Raw genomic sequence first — 20,370 nt, forward strand, 5'->3', positions numbered from 1 at the left:
CCCGGGATTGGAATGACTCCTTACCCTCTCCCTTAAAACCCACATCCTTTCGTCTTTCCCTCTCCTTCCCTCTTTCCTGATGAAGCAACCATTTGTTGCGAAAGCTTGAATTTTGTGTGTATGTTTGTGTTTGTTTGTGTGTCTATCGACCTGCCAGCACTTCCATTTGGTAAGTCACATCATCTTTGTTTTTATATATATATATATATATTTTGCAATAATTAGTTACCCGCGTATTCCATGAATTGTAACTGTAACCTCTTGCTACGACATTGTCACATCATAACCAGAATCAAGTCCATTCCCACAAGCATGATTGTCAACGAAATACAACACTTAGCACTGAAAGCACATTCTTACGAACTCTGACATACAGCCAGAACAGAACTGAATTCCTTTACAGAGTGCAGCTATTTATACAAACTTCAAGTAATCCAGAATGCTGGCATTAATACAAACACCAAATATTCTAGCATATACAAATGTTACAAACATAGGACCCTCCTGAAACAATAAAACCTAAATACTCAATAATTCTTACAATTTTAAACATGGCTGTGAGCCAGCAACCGTACAGGAATAGGATTTATATAACTTAGCCAACTGGTTGCAACAAGATTTTACTTTAACCTAGTGTCGGCATCAATTATAGGTGTCTTCATCAAAAAGGCCAAAACAATTACATATAGTACCAGATGAACAGATTTATGAACAAAATCCCTTCACCATGAGCATTTTCCTTATAAATGTGTTCATCTGGTACTACATGTAATTGTTTGGACTTCCAGATGAAGACACCTATAATTGGTGAAAATCCACATTAAAGTAAAATCTTTTTGCAACTGGTTGGCTGCATTACACAAATAATAATCAATAATTGCTGACGGTGGGATTCAAAGTATGAGGCACAGTAAACCAGTGATGCTAACCATGACACTGTCCTGCATTCACCACAGGTTGTGGCAATATTGACTGAGTCAGTTTTATAATTATATTATAAAAGTTTAGAAATGTAACAGTAATATTGCAATAATAGAACACTTAAACACTTTCTGGCTTTATGTACAAGAGAGCTTCCACTACTTTCAGTAGGATATTTGATACTTTCTTGTTTCAAGTCCTATATTTCATGTGTTCTCAGAATTCTGCTACCGTACTGCATAGAGACCCAGTAAGAATGAACTTACGGTTATACTACAAAGTGAAAATGATAAAATAATTTTTTATTGTATGTGGAAGACTATTGTGCATTTGCACCACACTATTTGAAAGGAACTTTTATAAAAGTTTATAAACTGGTGTCATTACTGACTGGACATGGAACTTTCCTTTTTGCCTTATAACATGTTTAATATCCATGACGTTTTTGTGTGTGGATACAACAGACAGAACAAAATGACTAGCATATGGACAAGGAAGGAAATGTGCATTTTAACAGAGCTAATATAGGAATTTTACAGCCATTCATTTTCATAAACAAACCGTGTATTTTACAAACCAGATACAGCCAAGAACTCTCACTGGATAGTGCTACAGCAGAAAATTATGTTGAGGTGCATGTTCCATGCTATGCACTAGCTCGTTTCTATGCACACACCAATCACAATGGAAACATCAGGTGTGGTTAACAATGAGAAATACATCCTGTGTGACACCAGCTTAACCACTCATCTGCAGGTGATGTAAATGTGTGCATTCAGCTCTTTCTGGAAGATTGTGTAGGTCCGCTGTTTGTACACTGGAAGGCACAATTTTCACATTGAATCCTTCTGTTGCTCTGGAACACCGGGAGTCACTTTTTATGCATTCTTAAGTCTCACTCCCACACTTACAGTTAGGTCTTCCCGCATGAGAAGTTCAATAATCATTATTGCCAGCTTGTGTATGGAACCGTGCTTCAAGATATACCACACTCAGAAAAATTACAATAAAGTGCTCCTGTGTTTATAGCACTGAACGCGATTTTCACATTTCCCACATGCACATACACTAAATGTCAATAAAAATCACTTCTAAATTTATTTTTCAGTTTTCTTGTTACAATCCTTTAACACAATTCTTACAACTATACTAATTGTTGAGTAAATGGTTTGCAATGTAATACAAAAAAAATAGACATCGACTGCAGTTGGAGGGTTACGCCAGGTGCACATTGGGAAATGGTAGGGGCAGGGGCAGCCTAGCGAAGGAAATATTTTTCGCCACAGTGCGTGCACATACTGGGAGACAGTTCAGCCATTGTCACAGAGTCTTTCCTTGTTAATCCAGTGTGCAGTCCTTCAAATGTGAAGGTACCGAACTCCATTAGGTTCATGGGCTCATGCGGAAATCTACATTTTCTAAGGGGTGTAATGCCTAAAAACCAACTGCAAGTGAAGAAAAACTCGCCATGTTCCTGAGTTAAGTTTTACTGAAATTTCTTACAATGTAACGATTTAAGCAAGAGTTGGACAGGTTACTTTGGAAACTTAATTAGAGAAATTGTTACTATACATGAATTGTGCATACGGTTCCACAGCTGTACTTGAAGGCACATCTACTGAGTTCTGAAGAAGTGTCAAAGACACACTGCTGGCTTCTGATGAGTACAATGGATGTGTAGCACTTGTTGCATCATAGTTCCACGGTGGTTCGAGTTCTTGAGCAGTAAGTCTGTGAGTTCCTAGGAGAGATGCTTCTGTTAGCGAAATCACTTCAGATATTTTACCTCAAATGAAATATTGACCTGTCAGTGGCATATTTTGCTTGGTCCATCAATGTGAAGAAATGGTAGGGAGGGTTACTGACAGGTGTTCAATTGCTCTTTCCTTTGGCCTTTATTTGCAATGCACAATGGAATGTTGTGTAAGCTTGGAAAGATCAAGTTTCTTCATTTTCTTTAGTTGATCATTACAACATTGATGTTTGGTTAATGAAGAAAGCTCAATCATGCATGACCATCAGTTCAAGATGTAACCTCCTTATAGCCACCAATATTTCCAATACCTTCACCTTCATTGTCATCATTCTGAGACACTACCCAGTGGGAGCATGTGTTATACTCACACAGTAAACTGTGTCCCGGACATTGTGCGGCGAAGGCGGAAGCAGGTGCTGTGCTACCCTGCCCTGCTCTACACATCAGTCTGTGCTGTTATATATACACCTGTGGTGTCACAAAATCCTTCCCTGCACTCTCCTGCCCTTCCATTCACCTGTTGCATGCCTTCATCTGTTGCATCCAAATGTGTGTACATTCTACTCTCATTCAGATATATCCCCAAATACCAGTTTACCATTTTCCTACTAACCAGGCACCATTTTGTCTAATACCCGGATTCCTTGTTTTCAACAATTTTCCCATCAGCATCATGTAGATAGTCATTTCCTGCAATCCTCAATTTGTTTTGTTCACAGCACTGCTGGGTTACACATTTGCCCTATCTGAGCTGTAGAATTTCCAGTAACTACCGTGAGGGTTATCAGCCGCATATGTAATGACTAATGACATCAGTGACTCCTTTATCATTTCCAATAGTGACTTGCTCACAACATCGCAGAAGTCAGGGCCACAGAGAGACCTATGACAGCATCCTTTTGTTATTTCTCATTTGGCAGTAGAATCAGGAGATGTCCATTCAGTACTCTACTGCGAAGGTAGTCTCTGAAGGAGTTACACAAACATGTTGGTAACTTCAGTCCTGAAAGATTATCAAATACTCCTGACACCGTTTATCACAGCAGTGACATCACATTCATGGTAATCATCAATGATTCAACTTGAACCTTGATTCTATTATGGATTATCTGTGCCAACACTTTGCTTGGAATTGTAAGCAAGGTGATTCCCCTCAAATTATGCCAGTTAGTGATGTGTCCTTTTTGGGAAATTTGATGGGAGTCACCCTCTCCACTCCTGCACTCACACTTTTCAAGTTCCACATCTTTATGGTGGAGAAGATCAGTGGCTGGGTCCAGGTCAATGGTCAGAAGTTTTGCGAGAACATTATCTGACTCTGGAACCTTTCCATTCTTTAGCTGTAAGATTGCCGTCTTTATTTCTTCCTTTGAAAGTGGCTCTGAATTAAACATATTTTCTGCCATTTCAGGATCACCTTCATCTTTTGGTTCTCTTTCTTATTCAGACTGCAGATAAGAAAAAGGAGAAAGCTAGTTTTAGAAGTAGCTGTTCTCGTACAGTTCAAATAAACAAACTTAGAGTCATAATTGAACAATCAAATAAACTCATTGCTAGTACTCTCTCTCTCTCTCTCTCTCTCTCCCCCCCCCCCCCCCCCTCCACCTCATCCTCCTCCTCCTCCTCCTTCTTCTTTTTTTTTTTTTTTTTTTTGCAGGTTTTGTATTTCATTCAACTCCATTAAAAAGAGTCATATGTGGAAATCTTTGGCAAGGTGCGTGATACCAGAGAAGATACTACAGGTTATGAGGGATACTTACAATAACTCCACTCCTGGAAATTGAAATAAGAACACCGTGAATTCATTGTCCCAGGAAGGGGAAACTTTATTGACACATTCCTGGGGTCAGATACATCACATGATCACACTGACAGAACCACAGGCACATAGACACAGGCAACAGAGCATGCACAATGTCGGCACTAGTACAGTGTATATCCACCTTTCGCAGCAATGCAGGCTGCTATTCTCCCATGGAGACGATCGTAGAGATGCTGGATGTAGTCCTGTGGAACGGCCTGCCATGCCATTTCCACCTGGCGCCTCAGTTGGACCAGCGTTCGTGCTGGACGTGCAGACCGCGTGAGACGACGCTTCATCCAGTCCCGAACATGCTCAATGGGGGACAGATCCGGAGATCTTGCTGGCCAGGGTAGTTGACTTACACCTTCTAGAGCACGTTGGGTGGCACGGGATACAAGCGGACGTGCATTGTCCTGTTGGAACAGCAAGTTCCCTTGCCGGTCTAGGAATGGTAGAACGATGGGTTCGATGACGGTTTGGATGTACCGTGCACTATTCAGTGTCCCCTCGACGATCACCAGTGGTGTACGGCCAGTGTAGGAGATCGCTCCCCACACCATGATGCCGGGTGATGGCCCTGTGTGCCTCGGTCGTATGCAGTCCTGATTGTGGCGCTCACCTGCACGGCACCAAACACGCATACGACCATCATTGGCACAAAGGCAGAAGCGACTCTCATCGCTGAAGACGACACGTCTCCATTCGTCCCTCCATTCACGCCTGTCGCGACACCACTGGAGGCGGGCTGCACGATGTTGGGGCGTGAGCGGAAGACAGCCTAACGGTGTGCGGGACCGTAGCCCAGCTTCATGGAGACGGTTGCGAATGGTCCTCGCCGATACCCCAGGAGCAACAGTGTCCCTAATTTGCTGGCAAGTGGCGGTGCGGTCCCCTATGGCACTGCGTAGGATCCTACGGTCTTGGCGTGCATCCGTGCGTCGCTGCGGTCCGGTCCCAGGTCGACGGGCACGTGCACCTTCCGCCGACCACTGGCGACAACATCGATGTACTGTGGAGACCTCACGCCCCACGTGTTGAGCAATTCGGCGGTACGTCCACCCGGCCTCCCGCATGCCCACTATACGCCCTCACTCAAAGTCCGTCAACTGCACATACGGTTCACGTCCACGCTGTCGCGGCATGCTACCAGTGTTAAAGACTGCGATGGAGCTCCGTATGCCACGGCAAACTGGCTGACACTGACGGCGGCGGTGCACAAATGCTGCGCAGCTAGCGCCATTCGACAGCCAACACCGCGGTTCCTGGTGTGTCCGCTGTGCCGTGCGTGTGATCATTGCTTGTACAGCCCTCTCGCAGTGTCCGGAGCAAGTATGGTGGGTCTGACACACTGGTATCAATGTGTTCTTTTTTCCATTTCCAGGAGTGTACATATGCTGAGTCATCCATGAGAGTAAGCCTCGAGTTCACCAAGAGTGTGTTTTATCTGCAACCATTTTTTACTGGTGCTGGATGGCGTGATATGGGAATTGGAGAACAAGAAGAAAAAGAGAGGAATACAATGGGGACTGACAGAGACTGGAAGATCTAGAGCTTGCCAACGACATCCTCCTCTTGCAAAACCATATTGACATGGAGGGAAAGCTGCAGTATCTTGAACATGAAGCCAGTACTGTTGAGCTGAAAGTGTATGCCACCACGATGAAGTTCGTGAAAATTGATACAAGAGATCTGAGAAAGCTGAGAGTGTACGATGAGGATGTTGAACAAGTAAACAAGTTCACATACACTGGGAGTATTGTTACTGAAGATGGAGGAGCTGCTGCTGAAGCCAGAGCATGAAACCATGGGGCCTTCATTCAGCTGCATGCATTACAGAGGGAGAGAGAGATTTCCATAACAACAAAACCACAAATATTTAGAACAAACACGAAAGCAGTGCTGGTATGTGGATGTAAACTTGGTAGCTTACCTCTACAATCACCAATGGTTTGCAAGTCTTCATCAATAGATGTCTTAAAAGAATCCTTAAAATCTTTTGGTAAACCAATTCCAATCATTGGAATCAAATGCAAGAAGAACCTATTGCTGTCCAAATCAAGAAAAGGAAGTGGAGCTGGATCAGACACACCCTCTGAAAAAGCGAGGATGCTGCAGAGAGAGATGCTCTCTGCTGTACCTCACAGTGTAAAAGGAAACAAGGAAGATCACAGTCAGCAAAGAGGAGGACAGTGCAGGGAGAAGCCAAGAAAATGTTTGTAGAGAGCTTCATTGAAGCCCTATGCTCTGCACAAGAGCAACACGAAATAAGTCAAGTAAGTCATTATCAATGATTGCAACTGCTCGGTTTACTATGTACTGTTCAGCTTTCCCTTCCTGAAACCATAGTGTGTTTGATCAAGATCTGTTAACATTCTGTGTGCAATTATCTGATTATATGAATCGCTCTTATATTTTGCACAGAGTGTTCAGCAAGCAAATATTAATGAGTGACTATGGGATTTTTGACAGCACCTTTTTTGAGGTAATGATCATATCTTCCTGCTTTCAGATGGTTGGTTTCATGCCTTGAATCAAATATCCTTTGAACAGGTGGTTAAGGTAGGGATGTAAATATCCAATACACTCAACCTCACCCAAATGATATTCTACTGTCCATGATGGTAGTTCAATTAATTTCCTGCACTACATCCTCCAAGACGATCCAACGAAAAAAATATAGGAAATTTATCCATTCCTCAGCGACCACGATGCATAAAACTTTAGACATCATTAACTCTTCGCAGTTATCTTTTGGTGCATCCTATCAATATAGTGGCACTGTTTTTAGCTCCTGAGGGCCCTTTGGGGAATGAAACATTTTTTCTTGCTTAGTCATGTTAGAATTCAGTTTTATCCAGTCCACCTCGAGTGCTCTGTATCAGGCAGTTCCAACTGGAATGCTCATCTGAAGGCAGTCAGACAGTTGGATTATACTCTATGTGATCATATTGCCTCAGCTGAGTGAACGCAGGCTGGGCGGACAAGTAGCTTGTACACTGCACAGAACATAATCAATAGGGCTGTCTAGCAGGTAGCCTATACTACATGCACCTGTAGTCCATGGGGACATCTGTGTCCTGCGGAGCAATGTTTGTGCAACCCCTCTACATACTTTTATCTCCTACCAGACTTCGGTAGAACATCTGCTAGTTGAAAAAAATGACACCAAATTCTTTCGTTATTCTAACTATGAATTTCTCCTGGTTGCTACATCTGCCTTCAAAGTGAATTACGCAAAAACAGCCATTTTGTTTAATGAAATCAATATCACCATTTGACTAAGTTTTTGTTACTCTTATTTCACAATCACAATTTCACCTGAAGGGATGTTTTTACCTGCAAAGGTAAAAAAAAAAAAATAATAAATCAGTAAATATCTGACATTTCAGCATTGAAATATCACGACATAAGTGTACATGTTGCCTCATTACAAAATCTGAGGGAAAATTAAAAACAGGGGATACAGCTGGTATATACATCCATGAATGTGTTTTAACAATTTGATGACAATGTGTTGTTCAGATGTGTTGGATGTTTACCGACTTTCTTTCGCCTTTGTGCTTCGAAACGGCTCTACAGCCAAAACCACAATAGTGAAACAGATTAATAGTAAAAACTTACAGTCTAGTGGCAGCAATGATTTCTTCAGATAATGTATTATGACTGTGGTCACCGAACAAAGAAACTTTATTTCAGCCAGTTGTTTGGTTCCTGCCTATTGGAGAAGCATCACAGTTGCTAGGGAAAAAACAAAAGGGAGGGGTAGTCTCTGAAATCTTCCAGAGTTCTTTCACAAAGGATACAAGACAAATATCACTGACAAAAAATCTGCAACTAATTTTTGCTTTTTGAACGACTGATTTATTTCACAGTAATTAGTTTGGATATAATAGGAACATTGCACGTGGGAAAAATATATCTAAAAACAAAGATGATGTTACTTACCAAACAAAAGCGCTGGCAGGTCAATAGACACACAAACAAACACAAACATACACACAAAATTCAAGCTTTCGCAACCAACGGTTGCTTCATGAGGAAAGAGGGAAGGAGAGGGAAAGACGAAAGGATGTGGGTTTTAAGGGAGAGGGTAAGGAGTCATTCCAATCCCGGGAGCGGAAAGACTTACCTTAGGGGGAAAAAGGACGGGTATACACTCGCGCGCACACACACACATATCCATTCACACATATACAGACACAAGCAGACATTTTTAAAGACCAAGACCAAGTCACATAAATTTTTCCCTCGTGGAATGTTTCCCTCTATTATACTAATATCATCTTTGTTTTTTGATAAATTTTTCCCACGTAGAATGTTTCCCTCTATTATATTAATATCATCTTTGTTTTTAGATATACAGTAATTAGTTTCACACTTAGGCTCCTTGTCAAATGGCATCAAGGATTTCTCACACACATTTCACAAAAAAAAAAAATAAATAAAAAATAAAAATAAATAAATAAATCTACAATTTTGTGATTTATAGACTTTTTGCAGATAATTTACAATCTATTTTAATTATTTGAGGGAAAGTTTTACTATAGTTGAAGTAAAACTAAAGTTAAAGTAAAACTTCCCCTCAAATAAATAAGGAAAAAATAAAATAAATAAAAAAAGTACCTCTATGGGCAACAATAAAACAAACACCTTACAATATTTAGAACTTACCGGTAAGGATGTTTCAGACAACCATAAGCATCTCTATACCGCCCATACAAGGTGCCGTACGACACACCAAGTAATTCAGCACCAGTCTTCATTTCCAATTCTTTGCTCTTTATAGCATCCATTATCCGCCTTGTGAATGGCTCCTCCCAAAACTGCTGCCGCCTTCCTGTTGTCAGGTAGTCATTTAATTTGATGACATCCCTGTACTGCTCTGCTATCTGACTTGTTATGCCACTTGAAGGTGTTGTCGTAACTGGTGCACCTAAATTTTAAATGCAAATGCTAGTGTCCAATGAGCAACAAACTGAATGCGTAACATAACATTAAATTCAGGTAAGTTTCCTACCTACTTCGTCAATGTAGCGATTAGATACAATTATCATAGGAAGATTGGAAGACTCAACATGATTAATTCAAAATAATAATAAATTATATTTGACAACTGAAGAAAGAGCCTCATGTTGAAAGGGATGCAACAAATTTGCTTTGGTGAGGACAGAGAGTGCACTGCTAATACTTAGTTGATGTCTGCACAGGTTACACAAAAACACAATGTCAAAATGTTCAAATGTGTGTGAAATCTTATGGGACTTAACTGCTAAGGTCATCAGTCCCTAAGCTTACACACTACTTAACCTAAATTATCCTAAGGACAAACACACACACCCATGGCCGAGGGAGGATTCGAACCTCCGCCGGGACCAGCCGCACAGTCCATGACTGCAGCAACATAATGTCATAATTTGATAGCAACAATAGAAAATTTTATACAAAGTAGTCTAATGGTTTCAATGCGTTTTTTATCAGTTACGTAGGAGTAGTGGAGATGGGCGAGGTGTTCTTGAACTAATTCAAAAAGCTATATTCTTCTATAGAGCAAACAACTCATGAGTCAGAAAAAAGGAGTGTTAGGTCTTCATGTCCAAACTGCCTATCCAGTAATGTCAGTGAATGGAACAAAGATTCTAAGGCAGGATGCTGCAATGGCATCCCAGGTAAGATGTTGAATTAGTCACTATGTCAAAGACCATTACAGTATGCAACTTCTCCCAATCCGTAGAAAAATACACTACAGACAACATATATGTATGTTGTTTATGAGCAGCTTTTGTCCAAGATGAAAAGAACAGAAAGCACAAAAAATTTATTTCTTTAGAGCACTGCATTAAAATGTGAAACACTTTCTCAATTTGTATTTTCATTCTTGATTTTTGGGGGGGGAGGGGGGGGGGGGGGGGGGGACTTGCTAGGAACTACGAGCCAGCTCTTCACTGTGAAGACACAAAGCTTTGAAGACTGGGTGCACTCGGCCACTCAACTGGAAGCAAGCAAGCTGCAAGTAACTGACTTCCGAGAGTTGGCGAGTTAGCTCACTGCTCCACTACCACACTAGACTCAGCACAGATAGAACTGCTGGCGAGTTAGCTCCCGGTAGCCACTCACTGCTGCCCAACCACTCTCAACTCTGAATGGAGCTGATTGCTAAGTGACACAGGAGTCCTCCCACTCTCTGCTCTTTTGCTTTTCTTTGCTGATAACAGTCGCATTTAAATCTAATCCCTTCTTAATCAATGCTCTCAATTTGAGTTTGGTTCAACCTGGATATTGTTTATTATAACGGCGGTTTTTACATTACATTATTAAATTTTACATATGGATGTATAGGTTATAGAATACACTGTCTGTTCATTAATTCTCATTTTAAGTTTCACTGTTTAAAAGATGTTTTAATTTTTTCACATAATTTTCAATGCTGCAGATGTGAATGTGCTCATCTAGAAGAGCTTCAAGTGACGTATAATATTTTACTGTACAGGATAAAAAAAGGAAAATGCCATTACTCCCAGCAGATAATTTCTTGTAGGTCAGGAAGCTAACCAAGATATTTTCTTTTGTGACACACGTACCCAAGCAATTTTTGTATGCACCGACCCATACGTAAATCTGTCAATGTTATGAAGCCAACCACACTAAATAATATTATGGATTAGATTAGATTCAGTTTTCGTTCCATAGACCCAAAAAATGAGATGATTCTTGTGGGTGTGGACCATGTCAGAAAGTGTAACATAGAAAACACAAAACATTTGAATATAATACCTACTGCCCTGGTCATTTGAAAAATAAGTTAAGACATTACAGTGAACTGGATCTGCTAATATTTACAGAATTAATACACTGTCAGAAGGAAAGATTGATATGCACTGTTAATAAATGTACCACACACAAAATACCTAATCTTGACTGTTGTGACTAAGTGCTGCCAAAACTGACATCTAATAGACAGTTTTACTTAAGCTGGTCTAACAGTCCCTGTTAAGATATTCATCTATAGAGTAGAAGGTGTTGCCTATCACAAAGCCTTTCAAGGCCTGTTTAAACTGTGCTTTATCTGAAACCAAGTTTTTAATGCTTGCTGGCAATTTATTGAAAATGTGTGTTCCTGAATATTGGACTCCTTTTTGGACCAAGCTAAGTGATTTTAGGTCTTTATGTAGGTTTTTCTTATTCCTAGTATTGATACTATGTATTAAGCTATTGGTTGGAAGTAGGTAATGAAATTTATAACACTGTCAACCTCTTTGCTGTGCATGTCTTCACATGTCATACACATGCTGGAAGGACATCTCTTACAGGTTCTGAACTGCATATAGTATGTCTTCTCAAAATTTAATGATGGTGAATTATCTTTAACCATTTACTAATGTCAGTGAAAATTTGATTAGCAGCTATTTCTGAATCTGTACTTGACTTGCTACTTATTGCAATGTTTGTATCACCTGCAAACAAAACAAACTTAGCATCTGGCAATGCAACAGACGAGAGGTCATTAATGTACATAAGAAAAAGCAATGGACCCAAGATGGAATCTTTAAGAACACCACATGCAATTAATTCACAATCAGATGAAGACTGACTGCTTACTGCACAGGTATTTTGCAGTGACACCCTTTGTTTGCTGTTTATTAGATAAGATTCAAAACATTTCGCAGCATTGCTGGTGACACCATAATATTCTTATCTAATGAATTAAGTACATTCTCACTGTAAGTGTAAATAGCTTTATCTATATCAGAACCCTTAAGAAAGCCAAACTGTGACTTGGACAATATATTATTTGGAGTCAGATGCTTAAGGAAATACTTTAACACAGCCTTTTCAAATATTTTTGAGAAAGCTGGCAAAAGTGAAATTGGTCAATAGCTTGTGGTATCTCTTCATCCCCTTTCTGGTAAAGGGGCTTACTTTTGGCATATTTTAGCCAGTCTGGAAATGTTCCGCTGATAAGCGATTGATTACACAAATAACTTAAGATACGATTCTACTTGCATGACATTATATAAACAACATTTTAATAAAACTAAAACATATTAGCCCAAACTGTAGTTTACAAATTTGTAAAACATTATCGAAGTCTCTAATAACCAATTATTTGGTAAAATTAAAAACTATTTGACTACTGTGAAGGAAACAATAGGTGAACAACTATAAATAATAGTAGTTCCTATGCACTCACAGCATGAGGCTATTATCACCAAATGTAAGTTTAAAGTCATCGCCATAATAATGAGCAATGTTTCACACATGAGATCAACTGACACGTTTTTCAACCTTCCAAATGTGTGTTCAATTTTTTGCACATTCTTTTGATCTTTTTGTTGCAACAAGCAACACAGAAATCAATACAGTTTTGTCAAAAGAGCAGCCACTGTTGCTCGTTTTTCGAAAAGAGTTGTTTTTGGTTAAGCGAACTTGTTGAAATACAAAAAATTTAAAAGAAAACCAATCGCCAACCAATTATTGCCATAACTGGTAGGAAATCTTCACTTTACGAGTAGTTCAATGATACCATCACTCAGTTTGAAGGAAATCACGACCTGGTATCTGTGATGACTGTGAAAATAGACAAATATTGATCTAAGGCATATTTGTCTAGAAGCATCCCTAAACTTGTGGGAAACTAGATAACTGCTGTGCCCAACACTTCCTCAGGTGATTCTGACAAGATTTGTATCCCAACATCAGTACCCGGGGAGCATGTCTTATGAAAAGTAGGAATAACATGCATTAAGTTATATAGCAGTTTTTATATTATATTTTCAACAATGGAAATTCCAGTCTGGAATATTTACAATGTAAGGAAAAGACAGAGTGTTACTTACCATAAAGATAACACATTAAGTGGCAGACAAGCACAACTAAAAGACCCTTCCATATTAGCTTGTGGCCACAGCCCTTGTCAGAAAGAGAAACACAACACATTTATTCAGATAAGCAAGCAAATCTCACACACTCATGACTGTCATCTCCAGCAGCATGGATCTGAATGCCCATGCTGGTCCAAGCTGCCAGTCATGGTGGTCATGTGCAAGTGAGATGTGCTTCTTTGTGTGAATAAGTGTGTGTGTGTGTGTGTGTGTGTGTGTGTGTGTGTGTGTGTACGTGCGCGCACGTTTTTTCTGGAGAAAGCTGTGGCTGATGCTAATGTGTGTCTTTTAGTTGTCCTTATCTGCAACTTAATGTGTCATCTTTATGGTAAGTAGCAATCTATCTTTTCCTTGCATTATTTTTGTTTTCAATAAAATTATGAAAAAATAACAACACAGTGAGCTACAGTGTGTCCCACATAAATCTCTCTAGAAGCTGCGCAATTTTAATTCTCTGAATTCGAATGTGTCTTGGCAATAATCACACCTGTTTCAGTTGGCTCTGTATTACATTACTTCTGTGTAGATAACATTATGATTCACCATAGTTGTACGAAACATTTAAGTACTGCTTCCTGTGAGTATCAAGTTAGTAAAATTACGATTTTATTGGCACAGACAAGAGTGTAAAATAGGCCCGTGTTCTAAGGTAATTATTTGTCGTACAGGATAAATTTTCATTCTTGGCACAGACACTTATCATACAACTATAGCAAATAAGGAAGGAGGAAATTGAATTAATTATTAAACCACAGAATACTAAATCCCTACATGGTTTGATAAATTACCAAATGTACTTATGAGGAACAGGGAAATTTACAATTAAATTTTAATAAAGTCATTTATGTGTGTGTCTTTCAAGTACGTTCAGCTTCCAGATAGATTAAAATACAGGTTAGTAAACTACATAAATACAGAAATATACAGGGTGATTCAAAAAGAATGCCACAACTTTAAAAATGTGTATTTAATGAAAGAAACATAATATAACCTTCTGTTCAACATCATTACAAAAAGTATTTAAAAAGGTTTTTTTTTCACTCAAAAACAAGTTCAGAGATGTTCAATATGGCCCCCTCCAGACACTCGAGCAATATCAACCCGATACTCCAACTCGTTCCACACTCTCTGTAGCATATCAGGCGTAACAGTTTGGATAGCTGCTGTTATTTCTCGTTTCAAATCATCAATGGTGGCTGGGAGAGGTGGCCAAAACACCATATCCTTGACATACCCCCATAAGAAAAAATCGCAGGGGGTAAGATCAGGGCTTCTTGGAGGCCAGTGATGAAGTGCTCTGTCACGGGCTGCCTGGCGGCCGATCCATCGCCTCGGGTAGTTGACGTTCAGGTAGTTACGGACAGATAAGTGCCAATGTGGTGGCGCTCCATCCTGCTGAAATATGAATTGTTGTGCTTTTTGTTCGAGCTGAGGGAACAGCCAATTCTCTAACATCTCCAGATACTGTAGTCCAGTTAAAGTAGCACCTTCGAAGAAAAAGGGACCAAAAACTTTATTGGCTGAAATGGCACAGAAAACGTTCACCTTAGGCGAGTCACGTTCATACTGAGTTGTTTCCCGCGGATTCTCAGTGCCCCATATACAGACATTGTGACGGTTGACTTTCCCGTTAGTGTGGAAAGTTGCTTCATCACTAAACACAATCTTTGAAACGAAAGATTCATCTGTTTCGCCTAGTCAACAGTGCCTCAAGCGAAAAAATGTACAACTAAATGAAACTTTATAGCTCCCTTAATTCGCCGACAGACAGTGCTTAGCTCTGCCTTTTGTCGTTGCAGAGTTTTAAATTCCTAAAGTTGTGGTATTCTTTTTGAATCACCCTGTATAATGTATGCACTTATAGATCAATTTCCTTATTATCAGTATAAAGACTTTTTGAAAAGGCTACACATAAGATAGTAGCAACACACACCAATATACATTATTTGCTGCCAGTTTCACATGCATCAAGAAGGAACATCAAGAGGTGCCATGGAATTGAATGGAAATTTCATCGTTGGTATATTTTGTGCTTATTGAACATATATAGGACACAATTTCAAAAATTCTCTAATTGCAAAAGTCATTTCTGAAAGATATTTACTGTGATGACACTGCATAAAGAATGATTTTTTATAATGTTAATCTTACAGTGAAAATATTTTTCATTTTTACACTGCAAAATCTAATTGTGCCAACTAACTACAAGAGCTGCATATTATACTACCTCGATGTTAACCCTTCTCATACAAAGTTCCTAATCACAATTACATCATACGCAAGGTGGCTACGGGTATCTGAACAACTCTGAGGGCTACTTGTGTGGTGTGGAACTTTACAATGTTAGTTGATGTGAAGAACATACAACCATGAATCATCACTCTTTGAAAAAACTATGAAGTAGACATGAAGTACACGTTTAACTGAAGCCAAACAGATGAAATATAATCTAAAATGGATAAATAGCTGTTCACTACAAAGAGGTAGTGTTGACCAAAAAAAACACACACACACACACACACACACACACACACACACACACACAGTCTCTATCGTATCTGGGTGCTAAGAGTCAGGCCTCGTGCCCAGAGATGACAGTGGCCACGAGCGCGCACGTGCGTGCGTGCGCGTGGGGGGAGGGGGGGGGGGGGGGCAGGGGCACATGCGAGCATATGTTTTCTACATCTGAAACGTATAATATTTACCAGAATTTTTTCAATGTGCCTGTCTATAGCGCAACACCACCTCTGTGTGGTGAATAGCAATTTATCTATCAATCATCATCACTATCATCATTTTTATTATTGCATCTGGATTTTAATATATTTTTGGATACACAAGGCACATGTAACGACTGGAACTCTCCAGGATAGGTTCCAGTGTCCAATGCAGCCATTCAAGCTGTGCAGCAGGTAGTACCCATAAGAGATTGCTACATGAGGTACAACTATGGATGAGCTGCTCACTAACCCAGATTGGGGTAAGGTTACTCACGTCCATGACATACCCGAAGTCACATGTGCCTCCTGGGTGGTGCTAAATGAGTAACAACAGGATGAGACTGAACTGCCCGAAAAGGCCTCCCAGTCATAGAAGGCAGAGAAACAACCAAAAAGTCCTTCTCAGGACACACAAGTTCGTAGAATTGGACCATCTATTCGTATATGCCAACTTAACATCGAAGGAATAAGCAGGTCGAAATGTGACTATCTATCCAAACTATCGAAAAACCATGCAGTCAACGTCATTGCACTCCAAGAAACAGACACAGCAGACGATCAACAGATAAGGAGCAGAGAGGAAATACCAGGATATAAACTAATAGCCTCAAATAGCCACCTAAAATATGGTCTTGCACTTTACGTCAAGCATAATATGAAAAATTATCAGGTAGTTTCAGTGAGCAGCAAAAACGATATTTTCACAATTTCAGCAAATATTTATAGTGTAACAATAGTCAATGTTGACAAGCCTCCCAGAGTAAACTGGCCTACTTCTCATCTACCATCTCTATTCCTGGGCAACTTCAACAGCCATCATAATCTATGGGGATATTGTGAAAATGACAGTAATGGTGAAGCTCTTTGTGAATGGATGGAAACCGTAAACTTGGAAGTAGTTTTTGATACCAAGGATCCACCTACGTCATTCAGGACGTTGGAACAGAGGATATACACCTAATCTGTGCTTCACAACTCAGCTTCACAGCACCCATACCCAGATATGTCACTCAATACTTAAAGATTAAAGAGTACCAATACTTAAAGATTAAAGAGTACCAGTACTATATTAACTCATTTTTGATTCTTTATTATGGCATAATGCCACACGTGGTAGAAGATGAAAACATGCACTTGAAATGCAGCAAGCAGTTGAAATTAGCCAACAGTGTGGAACCAAACACTTTGTTTCAAACACATTGACTGCCTCAGCGTAAAAGATTAATAAAAACCAAATTTCTTTAGCAAACCAACAAAAATAACTTAATTGTTCTACAAGGCGTTTAATGCATGGCTGTCAGAAAAGTGAAAATAAAATAAAATCTGAAACTAATAACGTATATTAGCCTTCCATAATTATATGAATGTATTTTAATTAACTTGATAGTTCCCGGCCACAGAAATCCATTTTGTTATCATTTGACGTGAGTGCAGTAAATGAAGAGGAAACAGCAAAATCAATAAATGTAAAAACGGGTCACGTGGAGACTACACACTTCCCCACTCTAACTCAGACTGCTCTGCGCATCAGCCTCGGATCTACGACATTTCCAAACCAGGACAATACTAAGATAGTGGCGTCCCCTGCCCCCTCCCAGCCCCCATCCCTCGAGCATTTAAGATATGTCAAAAATTTTAAAAAAATCGAATTTTCAAAAACATGTTTATTTTGTAGGGCACATCTTTCTGAAGGGTCTGATACATATAACATATATTTTCATGGAAATGTAAGACATGTTATTTGGTCTTAAGTGTGCCAGAGTGCAGTGCTACCCCTCTTCACACAGTATTCTTCTATCACACGTCACTGTATTTCGCACCGTGGAATTGAAACGTGTATATTTTGTATTGGATGCCATCAAACTATATTCAGGACAGTGGAAATTAAAATGTCCTGTGATGCTTCTCCTGCTCCCAGTCGCCCAGTTTCACATCCTGTCCCTCTTTTTAAAAAAAAATAACCACACCCACTCGCAATTAATACTAGATGGGATTATTTGTAAATGGGAGAACAAGAACTTTTCAGAAAATTTGCACTCTTTATTGCCTGTTATCTAATAACTTTCTGTTTTGGGTGACATCAAATTAAATATAGGATACATAAAACCAATAAAGACAAGAGACAAGCAATACAGTACACATTACTTCAATGCTTAGCGCCTAGCATTGTTTTCTCTCTAATCTTGCTACAGTTTTACATGGCGCGCTTTCCTTTCTGCGAAAGAATCTATTACCTCATCAAAGTTCGTCGAACGTTTTGCTACATGAAAAATCAAAATATCGCAGTCTAATACTGCGTAAGCTGTTAATACAAATAGAACCCAAGACTGGTGTGGTTTCTCGATCTCATTACGTCTATTTTGTCACTGTCTGCTAGATAAAAACAAAATAGGCCTTTCTAACACTACAGAAATTGTAGCACACACCAAATAAACGAGACTGTTTTCGCACAAATTGTCATTTTTATAACACGACAGAATATAATTCAGAAGACCAACATAAAATGCCTATTAGGCCTACTAAAAGCAAAAAGCTTTATGTTAGAAAATAGTTTCACATTTCGTTCATATGCTCCAGTTTCTCGAGCGTGAGATCGAAAAGTAGTAGTACGAGATTTTTATATAAATTTGGAATCCTCATATTCTTCCCTAATTTGTGTGATCCCTGTTTCTTCTCCTTCCTCGTTCTAACAAACAATCTTGTCATGATTAATTCTGGAACTATTTCTGCCTTTGTCAAAACTTATTCGCCGGTTAACTTCACTAACCCTGCCAGAATCACGGGTTTAGTTATCCCTGATTATTCTCCGGTTAGGCATTGTTATGTTCGTACAAACCATTTTCCGCAGTACTTCCAGAATAGAACTTAAGCGGTTGCTAGACGGGGACTGTACAACTGACTCTTACTAGTGTAGCGATCTGGCTAAAAATTTTCTGAGAAAATTTCATTTTCCTGGATACACCGAGAAGATAATATGTAAGCTTTCTTACCTGTCATTCTTGTTAGTCGATTACTTCCACTCTGGTAGTCTGAATCTATGGATTTCCCTAGTAATTCAAACAACGCTCATCGTTCGCAAACCCAAACAACAACATAATCAGAGTGTGATTTGCGTTCACTCATTCGGCTTTACTCCGCTCAGCTTGTATAGCCAGGTCCCCTATTGCCTGCAGGAAACTTTATTTCTAGATGCGACGAGGATTCCCCTGACAGAGACATAATGTACACTATGCACGCATTCAAAAATCAACTTACGATTCTTCTTCTTCTTCTTCTTTTTACTGTCGGACCAAACTGCTGATGTCATCGGTCACTTGGCTTACACTACTTAATATAACTTAAACTAACTTATGCTAAGGACAGCACATACACCCTATGCCTGAGGGAGGATTCGAACCTCTGACGGGAGGAGCCGCGCGGACCGTGACAAGTTGCCTCTGACCGCACGGCTACCGTGTGGGGCTTACGATTCATTCAGAAATCAAGAGTGTGTTCAAAAACCAACAGGGACGTGCATCAAAATCATGTGAGTACTCAATAGACCAACATCCACTGGATGCTAGGTACTTTGTGAAATGGTTTTTTTTCTCTTTAAGAATATGAATTTGGCGCTAAAACGAATCTAATGTAAACAGTTGTGACATCATGCTCATCGGAGGCAATTTGTTGTTATGAAGCATTGCATAGTCTTCCTAAAGCCTTTGACACATTTTGCTGTTGGCAAACGCTTGTATGAGCACTGCATTTTGTTGTTGTATATGGCACATTTCCTTTGCAGCTTATGTTTTTTTTTTCCTCCTCCTTGTTCACATTTTATTGTTGCATTATTTTTCTGCAGTAGCGGGATACAGCAATATCCTTTGTTACAGTATCAATTCTTACCAGTCAAAGTTACAAAAATTTAACTGAAAACTAAAACAACGAAAAATTCCCGGTTTTCTCCCGGGTCGGATACACCCTGATAAGCACACAAGAAGGGAAATCAAAACCCAGCTCAACGCCAAGAAAAGAGCAGCCCCAAATTCCTCTAAATTTTCCAATCCATTCGATGAAGAGGAAGTAAGAGACGCCATCAGAAACATGAAAGTTGGGAAGGCAGCTGGATTCGATGGGATGTACCCTTAATTTCTAACACACTGTGGACCAGCACCTATCATATGGCTTTCTAACTTCTTCTCAGACATTCTCTCCACTGGAAATCTCCCACCATTATTCAAGAAAACCAAGCTAATAGCAATCCTTAAACTGAACAAAGACCCAATAAAAGTAGGAAGTTACTGCCCAATAGCC

General features: G+C 39.6%; 1 protein-coding gene across 7 annotated transcripts in view; it reads right to left on the reverse strand.

The window, feature by feature from the left end:
• Positions 1 to 20,370, reverse strand: part of LOC126483868 (longitudinals lacking protein, isoforms H/M/V-like) — a 155,820-nt gene that overhangs the window by 23,629 nt on the left and 111,821 nt on the right. For all 7 annotated transcript variants that reach the window (XM_050107151.1, XM_050107143.1, XM_050107098.1 and 4 more), the window contains one exon: positions 9,153 to 9,414. In XM_050107151.1, coding sequence (XP_049963108.1) covers positions 9,153 to 9,414 — 262 coding nt within the window. The remainder of the gene's footprint in view (positions 1 to 9,152; positions 9,415 to 20,370) is intronic.

Source organism: Schistocerca serialis, chromosome 1 (genome assembly GCF_023864345.2).
Source record: "Schistocerca serialis cubense isolate TAMUIC-IGC-003099 chromosome 1, iqSchSeri2.2, whole genome shotgun sequence".
NCBI lineage: Eukaryota > Metazoa > Arthropoda > Insecta > Orthoptera > Acrididae > Schistocerca > Schistocerca serialis.